Genomic DNA, 13345 nt, shown 5'->3' with positions numbered 1-13345 from the left:
TCCCTTTATAGCAATAAAGATTATTTTTGGTATCCTCCTTCTGACTGATATTCCTTAATAGGCAAAGGCACACCAGGATACAGGCCTGATTTGGCTGGCATATGTTTTGTCTTCTCCATATTGCTATTTTTACTACATCTTCTCTTATCTCTAAAATATGTAACATAACAAATCCTTAACAAATTGAAGCAATGAGATAGCTTTATTAATAAGGTTCTTCACCGAATAATTGTGTAGTCCAATGCTCTGTGTACCAGGACATGTTGAATCCAATCTGTTTCTGAAAGATCTGGAACATTCTGAGGATCTGAACAGTGACACTTGAAGGCCTAGAATTCTGGACTCCATTCTGGAGAAACAGACAAATAGTGCCTCAATGGCTTCCCCCTCCTTTAGCAAGGAACAGTAAATGGGGTGCTGTGTGGTTTCCGGGCTGTATGGCCATGTTCTAGCAGCAAGGTCAATATCTTCATTGTTACTCACATGCCAGGCTACTCCGATTCAGATGCCCTCACCTATTGACCTTGCTTTCTTCATTGTTACTCACAGGTATATATATTCCACTTGCTTTCCTATTATCAGATCCTCTGAAGATACCAGCCACAGATACAGGCGAACATTTGTGAGTAGGGTGCTAGAACAGGGGTGGGAACCTAGGCTCTCAGATAGCCCAGGACCTAGAATTCTATCAGTTGCTGTCAGCATGGCCAATTGGCCATGCTGGTAGGGGCTGATGGGAATTGTAGTTCCTGAACATCTGGAGAGCCGCAGGTTCCCTACCCCTGTGCTAGAACATGGCTATACAGCCCGGGAACCACACAGCACCCCAGTGGTTCTGGTTGTGAAAGCCTTCGACAATACAGTGAACAGTAAACTCCATATTTTATTGTTTAACAGAGGAAATTCAACAGTTCAGGGAGACGTATTGGACAATGCTTGCTGAAAGCTCTGGTCAAATCTGGACCATTAGTAGTGGTTTTCAGAAAGCTACAAGGAGGCCAAGCTGGAGGGACTCAGGCAGTGGTGGGATCCAAAAATTTTAATAACAGGTTCTGATGGTGGTGGGATTCAAACAGTGGCGCCGCCACACACGCACCTCCAGTCCCTATTGGGCAGGGAGGTTGCTTTAGTAACCCCTTCTCAGCACTCAGAAAAAATTAGTAACCACTTCTAGAGAAGTGGTGAGAACTGGTTGGATCCCACCTCTGGATTCAGGATGTGGGGGTCATAGATTTCATTAAAAACCTACATAATTGGATCACTACTTCAGGTCAACTTAGATGTCGTGCTTTCTTGCCTCGAGATGCTTAAACGTGTCTACAAAAGAACCTATTCATCCAAACTCGAAAGGGAAGTGTAGAAGTTGCAGGATCTTTTGAATATCAAAGGAATGTAGAAGGGAGTGATATTATAGCAAGTTCTATTTCAAATGTGACAAAAAAGCAGACAAAAAAAAGTGAAGCACCTCAGCTTTAAGTATACCCTGGCCACCTAACGGCCTCAATGGTTCAAGTCATCAACAGCCAAGCTTTTTAAATTCCCCAAGATGCTAGGTGAATAAATGCAAAACAATGTGAAAAACACATGCATTTTTGTTTCTTGAAAAGGCTTCTGCAAAATGGAAATATCCTTGAAAGAATTTTAAGCATCTGTATTACTACAGTAGTGGGAAAATATAAATATTTAACATGTATGGAAGAAAATTCTCAAGGCCACAAAACAAGTAGGTATCAACTTGGTAATATTCAGTAGTTATAATGCATGGTTCCCAGATGAAATCCTCAATGAACTTACATAAAATAAGTCTCCTTTTATCCTATGAGGGCAGATAACTGAAACTAATTTTGTAATTACAAATTAGATGTACTATTATCCATGTTTTTGTTATTATTTGTTCCTCAAAGCTTTATTATTGTCACTTTGAATTCATGGAAAAAATGAACATCAAATATGGGCTAATTTTTACATTGTTTTTTCTAGCTGTTTTCTTTTTGCTGGCTGCTGAGGATTTTCCTTTGGCACACGTTAATATTTTATAAATTAAAGATTTTAATTTTTTATTTTACATGCCAAAATGGCAACCTCAGTTGCTGTTTGCAAGTTATTAGATTCATCTGCACTCTGGAAGCAGTTTCCACCCAAATTGTATTACTTCGACTTTATTTTACATATCACAACTAAGCTTTTTAATGTTTTAATATTCACAGATTGTGAAACAAGATTGAACTGTTGCTGGGATACTGCATAGTTTATCCTCATCAAGCATTATTTGCCCCAGAAGGGGCACTGCATTGGCTAACAGCATATCTACACAAGTTGCAACAGATCGAACTGAATCTTTCTGTGTCTTTAATGTAATTTAAAAGTTGCCACAGAAGGCCCTGGTTTGAATTAGGGCTGTGACTCTAGGAGAAGGGCATTCCAGTTGCTCCTAGACAGAAATTTCTCAGTCTCTGTTGCCGAGCTGTTTGTTTTTTACCCACAGAGACTACTACGGTATTACCTGCTTCAAAAGGGAAACTTCAGTGCTATAAGCAGTCTGTGGGGTATTTATTTTATTTATTTTTGAATTTATATTCCGCCCTTTCCCAATAGGGTTCAGGGCAGCAAACATCAGAATAAAACCACACAGATAATATACTACAATATATAAAACAGGTACCCACACCATGGTACCACTTTAAAACTTTCACAATAAAATAAAAGAGAAAAAACAGATGGTGATAAAACCCTAACCAGACACTCATGGGTGGCAACGATGATCCAATCAGGCCAGCTGGCACGATATAAAAGCCTGGCAGAAGAGCTCAGTCTTGCAGGCCCTGTAGAACTCACAGATGTCCCGCAGGGCCCTAATCTCAGCTGGGAGCTCATTCCTCCAGGTAGGGGCCAGGGCCGAAAAAGCCCTGACCCTAGTGGCAGCCAACTGGACCTGTCTCCTTTAACTGCTCCTTTGCCATAGCACCACAGCCCCAATCCAACTACAGCTCTACAGATTTTAAGGAAAATTAAATACACTTTGAGATTCAACACTGAGTCTCTTATGTCTCTAATATTTAATACCTAATAACATGCACAGAAAATCCCCAGCTAATCCCTCTCAGCTTCAGTCCTACGTGTGCAAGAAAGGGATAATGTTGACCTCCCTTTCAGAGCAGTGGTAACAATGTTTAAATTGATTTTTTTGTTAGTACTTAAACAATTTTACATCACAAAAAAGACAAAGAAAAATTCCAAGAAGTACATTTTTCATAAGGACTCCCAATTTTGTCTGCACCAAGTACAAGCATTAAAAGAAATATTACCACTCACTCTTTGACAACATAAGTAAAATTGGATTTTTAAAATACTGATAAACATCATACTTTTCTCTAGCGGATCTTATTTTATCCATTCCCTAACTTTCAAAGCCACTAATAATCTACTTATTTTTTCTGTTTTATCCAAATAATCTATCAAGGGTTTCCAACTGCCAAAAATTCAACAAAATTTAACCTCTTCCGGTAGGGCTTTCTGGAGGTGGAGGGAGCTTGGAAAAGCTCCAAAATTCCCCCACCACCAAAAAGTTCCATAGGGTTTAAAGGACATATGCCCCCAAAAGGGTGGCATACATCCAAGAGTCAATGCACCATGCAACCAGTCCTAAACTCTAGATAAGGGAAATGACTCTGCCCCCAGGAATGCCTTGGTCCACCTCCCCCACACTGGCATTCAAGCAGGATTCCAGCACAACACCCACACACACACTGAATGTCCAGGTTTTGTGGCTGTGGGGCTACGGCACATGTGGCTGCTGCTGTGTCTGTCCCCTCTGCTGGGATAAACGCCCTGGGGAGGGGAAATGCTCTGGCGTGAGGTTACACCCTTTCCAGGAGCCCTTTCAGCCCAGCCCCCTTTGGATGGGGCTGAAAGGGCTATCTCTGCCAACTTTAATACCTTCACCCACCATTCTTCAATTGTAGGTATAGCTGGAGTTTTCCATTTCTGCACATAGAGTATTGGTGTTGTAAATTTTAGGAAAGTTCCATGTTTTCTCTCCAGAGATCTATCCATAAGTCTCAACAAATAAGCCTCAGGTTTCATTTGTACATGTGTCTTTAACATCTTTTGAATAATTGACTATACCTCCAAAATTGCTTAGCTTTTCCACATCTACCACAAATGATAAAATGATGATCACATTTCCAACATTTATTTGAAATATTTTTTATATCTTCACCAGTTTGTCCGGTGTCTGATACCAATGGTACATCATTTTATAAAAACTGTCTTTCACATTAGAGCTTACCGTGTATTTAATCTCCTTTGACCATATATTCTCTTATTTTTCAAATTGGATATTATACCCAAAGTTGGTAGCCCATTGTATCATACATTCTCCTTCTGTACCCAATCTCAACAAAACTTTATACATTTATCAATAACTTGTTCAGCCTTTAGGCATAATTCCATTTCAACTTCCATCTTATCATGAAAACCATGCACTTTTTAATCTAATTTTAATTTCTTGTATAATTGTGCATAACAAAACCAATCACAAATAATACCTTTTGCCTGTAATTGTTCTCTAGCTTTTACCTTGCATTCCCCTTGTGAGTACTCTAGGATGACAATAGGCACTCCATTTCGTTTTAAAAAATCATTTCACGTATATATAATGCTTCTTGTGGTGAAAGCCACCCCAGCATTTTGTCACAAAGTCTACATATCCTTAGGATGGCATGTTTAATGTAACTGTTATTAAAATCTTGTTGACTTTAACTTTATCATACCATAAACATACATGCCACCCAAATTCCAAGTCATGAGTTGTATCAATTATTGTGAACATATATGGTGTACATCAAACACTTGTAATGCACTAAATAAACAAACAGTCTGTTTGAAGTGAAAACATGAGGTGAGGTACAGAGGTTTCTCCCTCAAAGAATCTTATCAGTCAGTACAAAAAAAGGGAAGATTCTTCTGTTCTAGGGACACCTTAGACTAGTAGTTTTCCCCCCATGCCAAATACATACAAGGAAGAGTGTGCCACACCCTCTTATTTGTGTGGTCTAGTCTCTGTGCAGAGTTGAATGAATGAATTTATTTTAACAGTCGATGATCAGCATAGTGTACAAAACAAAATCCCCAGTATAAAACAACCATCCACTTAAAACAACCATCAACTTAAAGAAACAAAATACAATATCAGAACAGATATGTTATACATATCCTAATTCAATTTAGCGGCATACTAAGTGACCTTACCAATACAAATACAGATGTAGATTTTCAGGCAGACAATATGTTTGTTTTTCCCCACATCTAAGTAGTTAGAGGACTATGTGATTATTGTGTAGAGTTAGCACAGCTCTAGCTTGGGAAATTGTAATCCTATTATATAAAAGGCTAGCCATGGTGGCAATGACTCACTTCAAGCCAATCGCCATGGCTTGGAGGTAGGGCTTACACAGAACAGGTGAAAAAACCCAACATGAACAAAACAATAGAATGTGGCAGTTACTCACTCTCTCGCACTCTCACCCTTCTCTCCTACTGCTACACAATTACAGTAACTGTACTGTCTGCAGCTGCCTTAGGAGGAGCAGGTGCAGGCCTGTGGGTGGGTGGTGACTGCTGGCAGCTGCAACTGTGTCAAACTGTTGTGTGGCAATATAAGTGTCCAGGAATAGGAAGACTTCTGGGAAGAGGAAGAAAAGGAGAAGGGAGCTGGCAACACTATGCCAAAAGGGGAGGAAAGACAAGAAGGGTTACCCCCGCTTGGGTCATTAACCCTTGTGTGCCAATACAGGTGTCCAGAAAGAGGATGAGGAGGGAGATGGTGATGTGGTGTCAAGGAGGGAGGAATGGCAGAAGTTAGCCCCCTCAGTGGGTGCTATTTACCCACCAACAGCTTTCTAGAGCCCATTGTATCTGTTCGTACAACGGATTTTACTGTTAATGTTATATAACCATCTACACTAGTGGGTGGTGCTGTTTCAAAACTGAGAGCTTAGATTGATTCTATATTTTAACTGTTTTAACTTTTTAAAGATCTTGTGCTGGATATCACTTAGAAACTTTTTTTAAAAAATTAGTTCCTTAAACAAGAGTTGTTACAAAATTCCTGGACTTTTGACGGCAGTCCCTGGGATTGAGAGAGAGGAGCTGAGTGGGAATGTGATGCCACAAAATTCTGTCCACTAAACCTCCCATTTTCTCCAGGAGAACTGATTCTTGGAGTCTGGAGATTCTGGGAGAACTCCAGATACCATCTAGGGCCGTGGTGGCGAACCTTTGGCACTCCTAGGGCTGTTAAGTGGACTACAATTCTATCAACCTCAAGCAGCATGGCTAATGGCCATAACATCTGGAGTGCCAAAGGTTCGCCCCCACAGATCTAGGGTCTGTTTTTATAAATGTCTAAAGAAACCATATGTTCCCGTCCCAATCAGGTATCAATGAGGCCCCAGTATAGTGGCAGGTGACTTTATTTCTAATAACATTTCTCAGACCAAATAAACTCTTAACTCTTGGTATGATTAAAATTACAGAATAGCTGTTTCTTTTCATACTTGTCAACATAAAGCTTCTACAATAAGCTGTAAAAAGCTAACACAACTTTACTGTGTTCATGTACTGCCATCTACTGGATACTATAAAAAACAAAGATGTAATACAAAAAACACCCCCTAATTTTGTTATGTCCATTGCAGCATAGGCCAGGCTAGCCCAATCTTGTCAGATCTTGGAAGCTAAACAGGATTGGTCATGGTTAGTATTTGGATGGAGGGCCACCAAGAATGAGGGTCACAAAAGTGCCTCTGCGGCATCTCTTCCCATAAAAACCCTATGAGGTCCCCATAATTTGGCTGCAACTTGACAGTACTTTCCACCATCCCAACCACTTGTGTTATCCAAACAGTGCCACTCTTCTAAGGAGCAAACTAAACACAACTCATTTCTCTGCAGCCACACAGGTGCAAAGGGTGCCAACCGTGAGTTCTGAAATGAAGGTCAACAGGTATATTTATATATATTTATACATATAATCCAGTAAGCACAATAGTGAGCAGAATGTAGCTTGTGTGCCACTTTAATTAAAAGTTATCTTAGTAAAGACTAGCCTTTTTACCTCAGAAATCATAAACAAAAGAACTTTATACTGAGAGAAAAGATACGTTTTATCCTTAGGATGGCACGTCTAATGTAACAGTTATTAAAATCTTGTTGAGTTTAACTTTATCATACCATAAACAGACATGCCACCCAAACTCCAAGTCATGAGTTGTATCAATTATTGTGAACATATATGGTGTACAATCAGTGGTTCTCAACCTTCCTAATGCCGCGACCCCTTAATACAGTTTGTCATGTTGTGATGACTCCCAACCCTAACATTTATCCATTTTACAGATGGCGAACACTGATGCAAAGAGTCTTAGGCGACCCCTGTGAAAGGGTCGTTCAATTCCCAGAGGGGTCGTGACCCACAGGTTGAGAACCGCTGGTGTACATCAAACACTTGTAATGCACTATATAAACAATCTGTTTGAAGTGAAAACATGAGGTGAGATACAGAGGTTTCTGGGTAATACTATACTGCCTATCCTCAATAGGATAAGTCTAGCTTAATCAGAGTGCATTTACTGTAGGGTTCTGTTGAATCTAGCTCTTTTGTTTGCAATGCAGGTCAGGGTGGCAGTGGCCAAAAATGTTTTCTTCCAACTTTTATTTTAGCACAGCCATTAACTCTTACCCTAGAATCAGCTGAAATAGTCCTACTGATTCATGGTACAGTAACCTTAAAATCAGACTATTGTAGCATGCTGTACTGGAAACTACCCTCAGAAACTTCAAAGGGCTTGAAATGCAGCAGCTTGATTATATCTGGCAGACTTCACTGTGCACATGTTACACTTGTTTTAAGATGATCACATTAGCTGCCTTGAGAGTTCAGTTTAAGGAGCTAACTCTTTAAGGTTCTTTCTGGCCCACATACTTGAAGAATCTTCTTTCTGGAACCTATCCATGTTCACAAGTTACAACTTAAAATAGAAAAGCTAGCGGAAAATGGCTTTGGCCATCTTGATGATATGGTACCATAAAAAACTTAAGCTACCAGTCAGAAACAGTTATCACATCAAAATATAATACATAGAAATACACCTGTCAAAAAAAATTAAGAAGTTTTACTATACGTCAGTGTTTGGTCTTTACCTACAGACTAATAGGTTTGTTAGAATTGCTACTGCTTTCTCCCTCTTTATCCTGTCCCACCACACACATATTTTATGTATGTATTTATTTATTATATTTATATACCACCCTCCCCCGGAGGGGTTAGGGCGGTGAACAACAAAACATAGATAGAGCACAATAAAACCAGAAGCTAAAATCAATTAAATATTAGTTAATTTGGCTCTATATAAAATAAACCCCATATACACACAGGCTAGCACATTTTAAAGTGTTTTAAGATTTTTAATGTATTGCTTTAAATGTTGTTTGTCTTTTTGAATATTTTGCTGAAGAAACATGGGTTTAAAATATGTTAAAATAATCCATAATGGATGTTACTGTTAAAATGTACGTCTGTGGTTGAAGTTTGGATTGATACACAACACATACATACCCCTTTCTCTCCTGTAAGGAGATTCAAAGGGGCTTACAAACTCCTTTCCCTTCCTCTCCCCACAACAGACATCTTTTGAAGTAGGTGGAGCAGATTAGAGTCCACCTGCTCATAACCACCACACCACACTGGTTCTTGATTCACACATACATATTCACCAATTCACCAAGTGGTAGCATTTACCTGACTGGTCCATTATAGAGCTAACATGATGCAAAATAACATTTTTACACCCCCTCAGACACTCTGGTGTGCCTTCCACAAAACAGGCAATCCCTGCAGTTGCCTTGCTTACAACAACCAAGAACTAAGGGCCAGAAAGCTAAGCCTCCGTGCTCGGAGGGAAGGGAAACGGCGCGGCCGCTGCTGGAGCTCGAGCCTCAGCCCCTTCCCTTCTTTCTGAGCGGCGGAGGAGCAGCCTGCAGGCTTCGCTTCCCTTCACCCGCGGCTTCTCTGGCGGAGCTGGAGGGTGCAGGAACAGGCTTCTCTTCCCTGCTCAGCAGCGCCAGGGAAGCCGGCAGGGTTCTCTCCTCGTCCCTCGCGCGCGCCGCGGGTGCTGCTGGGCAGGGAAGAGGGGCTGGCTGTCGAGCAGCCGGCTTCTTTTCCCTGCTGAGGCAGCAGCCCCGGCGCCAGAGAAGCCCCCGCCCGCTAAAGTGAGTGGGGGAGGAGCGCCACGCCAGGAGGAGGGGTGCCGCGTGCAGGAGGGGGGCAAGCCCTGGGCCGAGGTTTGCCTCCGGGCGCAATATGCGCGCCATACCCCTCTGCTAAGCCGGCGCGTCTATTAATCAGGAGGGAGGCTCTGCTACTACCTGCTCAGGCAGTGCTCGCACACGTCTCCCAGGCTCTTCTTGGTGACGCAGTACGCGAAAGGCTCCACGGTGGCAGCACCCGCCGGGCTCTCACGTGTTTGAGAGGCAGGCCATTGCCTTTGCCTGACTGGGAAAACCTCCATTCTGCTTTGGACACAGAAAGGATAAGTAAGTGAGGCTGCACCTCCACAGAGCCCCCTTCTGCCTCTAACACTAGTGTGATGAGCTGCCGCTGGCAGTCCATTTTGTGGGCAAGCAAAAAAGAACATTCTCGAGTTGCATTTGTTTCTCTGCAGAAATTACAGCAACGATGGCTTTACCACTTCAAGCCTCTGTAGCTGCTTTAAAACAAGCCATGACCATGATGATCCTAACGTTCATACACGAGCACACTGATATAGATTCAGGCATGGACTTTCAAGAACAATATTGTCCCATCTGGCAGTAGCTTTCTGACCATCCATGCCTTAAACCTTTTAAACTAGACTTGTCCAGGATTAAACCTGAGATCTTCAAAATACCAACTAGCAATACTCTGCTTCTCCCAGATCTGAAACATTTCCTTACACCTTCGCAACTGGATTATTATAATTATAAACTCAGTTGAGCAATTCAGTCTGTAATTGTAAATACTAAACTATAGTTTGGTTCTTCTTTCCAAATATGTTCCTTTAAGCCAGCTTGACTGGAATACAAATGTTACTGAACTGAATTGATCTATTTTAGATCTGCCTTTTGCACACTATTATAGACAAGGCAACCTTTAATAAGTAGTTATGCCATTACATTGGACATAATGCTTAAGCCATCAAAGTCTCTGTTAGGCATTAATCGCAGTTTTTCTTAGTACTACTAGCAAAACTACATAACCATTGATCAGACACCACTAATTAAAAAATTGCCACTTCAAAAGTAAGTTGAGTTTCAGTCCATTAATAAGAATTTGAATTAAAAGCTCTACCGCTTGTTCATTCAAGGTTGGAAAATGCTGTGTGTCCCCCCAAATAATTTCTCCCTAAATCTTTGCAGCTGACAGTCCAGTGATATGAGGCAGGAACGTGGTCTCCCCATCTGCTGATGCAGCCCCTCTGAATGAAATTCAAGTTGCCATTCGTGCCAGATAAGACTGGCGGAAGTAGTTCGCTCTTTGTCTGTATGGAACAAGCTCATCTGAGAGACTGGTTATAGAAAACAGTGTTGAAAATGGCCTGTTTTTTTAACTAAATTAAACTACTGATTTGAGCTGCCTTGACCTGTAGGGCATGTATTCAGTTCAATTTACTCCTTAACATAATTTGATGTCCATCTGCATGTACCACCACTTTCTTCTTTAAAAGGGTTAGTTATGGATAACAGATTGTGAACCTAGACTGTAACTTTCTTTAATAGAATCTGATGTGCTAATGTGTGATAAGAGGCTGACTAGTTTCTCTCAGCCACTCTCTCAGCTATAACACAAGCCTTTGAAATAGATCCCCCAAAAGCCTAGATAAGCCTAGAACTATATTTCCCTCATCGTTTCTTACCAGTGACCAGCATGGCCAATTGGCCATGCTTAATGAGAGGCCGATGGGAATCTGTGAAGTCTTTAAACATCTGGAGAGGTTTTATGTTCCCTTACCCCTGCTCCTAGGTGAAACACACATTGTTGCTAAAACATATAAAATTATACAGAAGAGGACAAATCAATTGCTTTAGAATACAGTAGTCCCTCTCACATCGCAGGGGTTAGGGGCGCGGCACCCTGCGCGATGGGCAAAACCACACAAAATTTCCCCTACTTTCAGTCCAAGTCCTGCCCCCGGGACCGGGCTCTTCCCTCCTTCTGGCCCTTTAAGGTCCCTGCTCCGCATTGTGCCTGCCTCTGTCAGCTCCCACTGGCAGCCCTGCTGCCTCCTCAGTCTCTTCCCTGCACCAGACCTCCAGGTAAGCGTGGCTCTGGGGTTGTGTTGGGCAGCAACTTTCCACCCTCAATCTGGGAAACTGTGATGTGAAAAGTTGTGATGTGTACCATAGTTACAATATGCACTATTACTGCCAAATCCAAAGCATGCTTAATCTGTATTAATCTCAGTTCAATGAAATTTATTCAGTTAAAGATTTCAGCCACAGGTTGTTAAGCAGGGCTTCCCTTGGGCCTGATCCAGAAACTCTGGCTGGTCCAGAATGCAACAGCGAGAGTCCTTACCAGAGCCTCATGGTGGACACATACCTGTGCTCCACTAGCATATAGTACTAACACTCAAAGCCCTAAACAGTCTGGGGCCAACATCTCTCCTGCTCTGTCCCCTGTACAATGCTTCATTCATCAAGCAAGAATTTACTGGTGGTCCCAGGGATCAATTTCGATTGGCAACATTAAAAATGGAAACCATATGGCTTATGTTATCATTTTAAAACATGTGGAAGGTCCTGGGCAGACTAGTAGGGCCGGGCTGAGGGGTGGCCCACGGAAGGCTCCTGGTCCAGCCTCTGCCGGCTAACAGAAGGGGGGTGGGGGGCCCTGGGTGCCATTTCCCCCCTGAACTCCTCTGCCCCACCCCAAGCCTCACCTTGCCACCTGGCCTCACCAGAACCCTCAACTTTCCACCCTCCCCCACCTCAAGCTTCTCTGTTCCATCTTCACCAACCCATACCCACACCTTCCAACCCTCTCCCACCCTAATACTCACCTGCCAATCTTCCCCCATCCCTACCCTCACCTTTCTTTCCTCCCCCACCCCAAGCCTCATCTTGCCATCCTGCCCCACCAGAACCCTCACCTTTCCACCCTCGCCCACCTCAAGCCTCTGTTCTACCCTCCCCCACCCATACCCACACCTTTCAACCCTTCCCCACCCCAACTCACCTTCAACCCCTTCACCACTCCTGCCCACTTTCCAACCCTTCCCCACCCTAATACTCACCTGCCAACCCTCCACTATCCTAACCTTCCTCCATCTCAAGCCTGTTCCACCCTCCCCCAATCTGCTGCGCCAAGCCTTCCTTTTCAACCCTCCTGCCACCCCAGTCATTCCTCTCCACCCTCCCCCTATTCTCCCCTTCCAACTTACCTCAAGCCACAAAGCTAGAACCAGATAAGTGTTGCACTGAAGGAAAGGGTGTAGGATTCGCTGCAGCCCACTAAAGTCCATCGGGGGGAGGGGGGGCGCTCAGATTTTGCCCCGGGCTCCATTTTTCCTAGATACACCTGGGGGGGGTGTGGCGGCATGCAGGGGAACTGGGAGGGGAAAGGCGGGTGGCAGGGGCGTACCACCCACAGGATACCCTGATATATGAAGAGCAAGGTCAAGGGTACGGTGACATTGAAAAGGTTGGGAAACACTAGTCTAAGATATGGCTCCTGCTTCGTTTTACTAGGGAATCAACTGCAGTAATAAGTGAAAGTAAACCAGCTATATTGTGATCATTTAATAAGAACTATAGCTCTTTAAATCAGCAAGTCTGGTAAGTCTTCTTCAGCCAGTATGATATAGTGGTTAAGAGTGGTAGGCTCTAATCTGGTGGACCGGGTTTGATTCCCCACTCCTACACATGAAGCCTTCTGGGTGTTCTTGGGCTAGCCACAGTTCTCTCAGAACACTCAGCTCCACCTACTTCACAAGTTATCTGTGGTAGGAAGGAGAAGGGAAGGTGATTGTAAGCCATTTGAGACAGTTGAGAAAGGTGGGGTTTAAATCCAAACTCTTCTTCTAAGTAAACCAGCACTGATGAACATAGCTCTGAGCTTTAATGAAAAAGTTTCTGTAAGGACGACTTACAAAAGCTTCAAGAACTGCTTTCAATCTCTATTTCTCCATTTCATTATCTACAAGTCTTCATTAATAAAGACCCCTAACTGATCAGTACACTATTTTAAATTCTTATCTAGCCTCCACTGATAATTAAGTAAAGAATTCTGTACCATATTCTTCTGCAG

General features: G+C 42.6%; 1 protein-coding gene across 3 annotated transcripts in view; it reads right to left on the bottom strand.

Moving 5' to 3' along the window:
* Positions 1–9576, bottom strand: part of SMYD3 (SET and MYND domain containing 3) — a 463587-nt gene extending 454011 nt beyond the window's left edge. For all 3 annotated transcript variants that reach the window (XM_048484814.1, XM_048484825.1, XM_048484833.1), the window contains exon 1: positions 9427–9576. In XM_048484814.1, coding sequence (XP_048340771.1) covers positions 9427–9569 — 143 coding nt within the window. In that variant the 5' untranslated portion in view covers positions 9570–9576. The remainder of the gene's footprint in view (positions 1–9426) is intronic.
* Positions 9577–13345: the final 3769 nt, after the last annotated feature.

This window comes from Sphaerodactylus townsendi, linkage group LG01 (genome assembly GCF_021028975.2).
Source record: "Sphaerodactylus townsendi isolate TG3544 linkage group LG01, MPM_Stown_v2.3, whole genome shotgun sequence".
In the NCBI taxonomy this organism is placed as follows: domain Eukaryota; kingdom Metazoa; phylum Chordata; class Lepidosauria; order Squamata; family Sphaerodactylidae; genus Sphaerodactylus; species Sphaerodactylus townsendi.
This window is presented reverse-complemented; position numbering and strand designations above follow the sequence as displayed.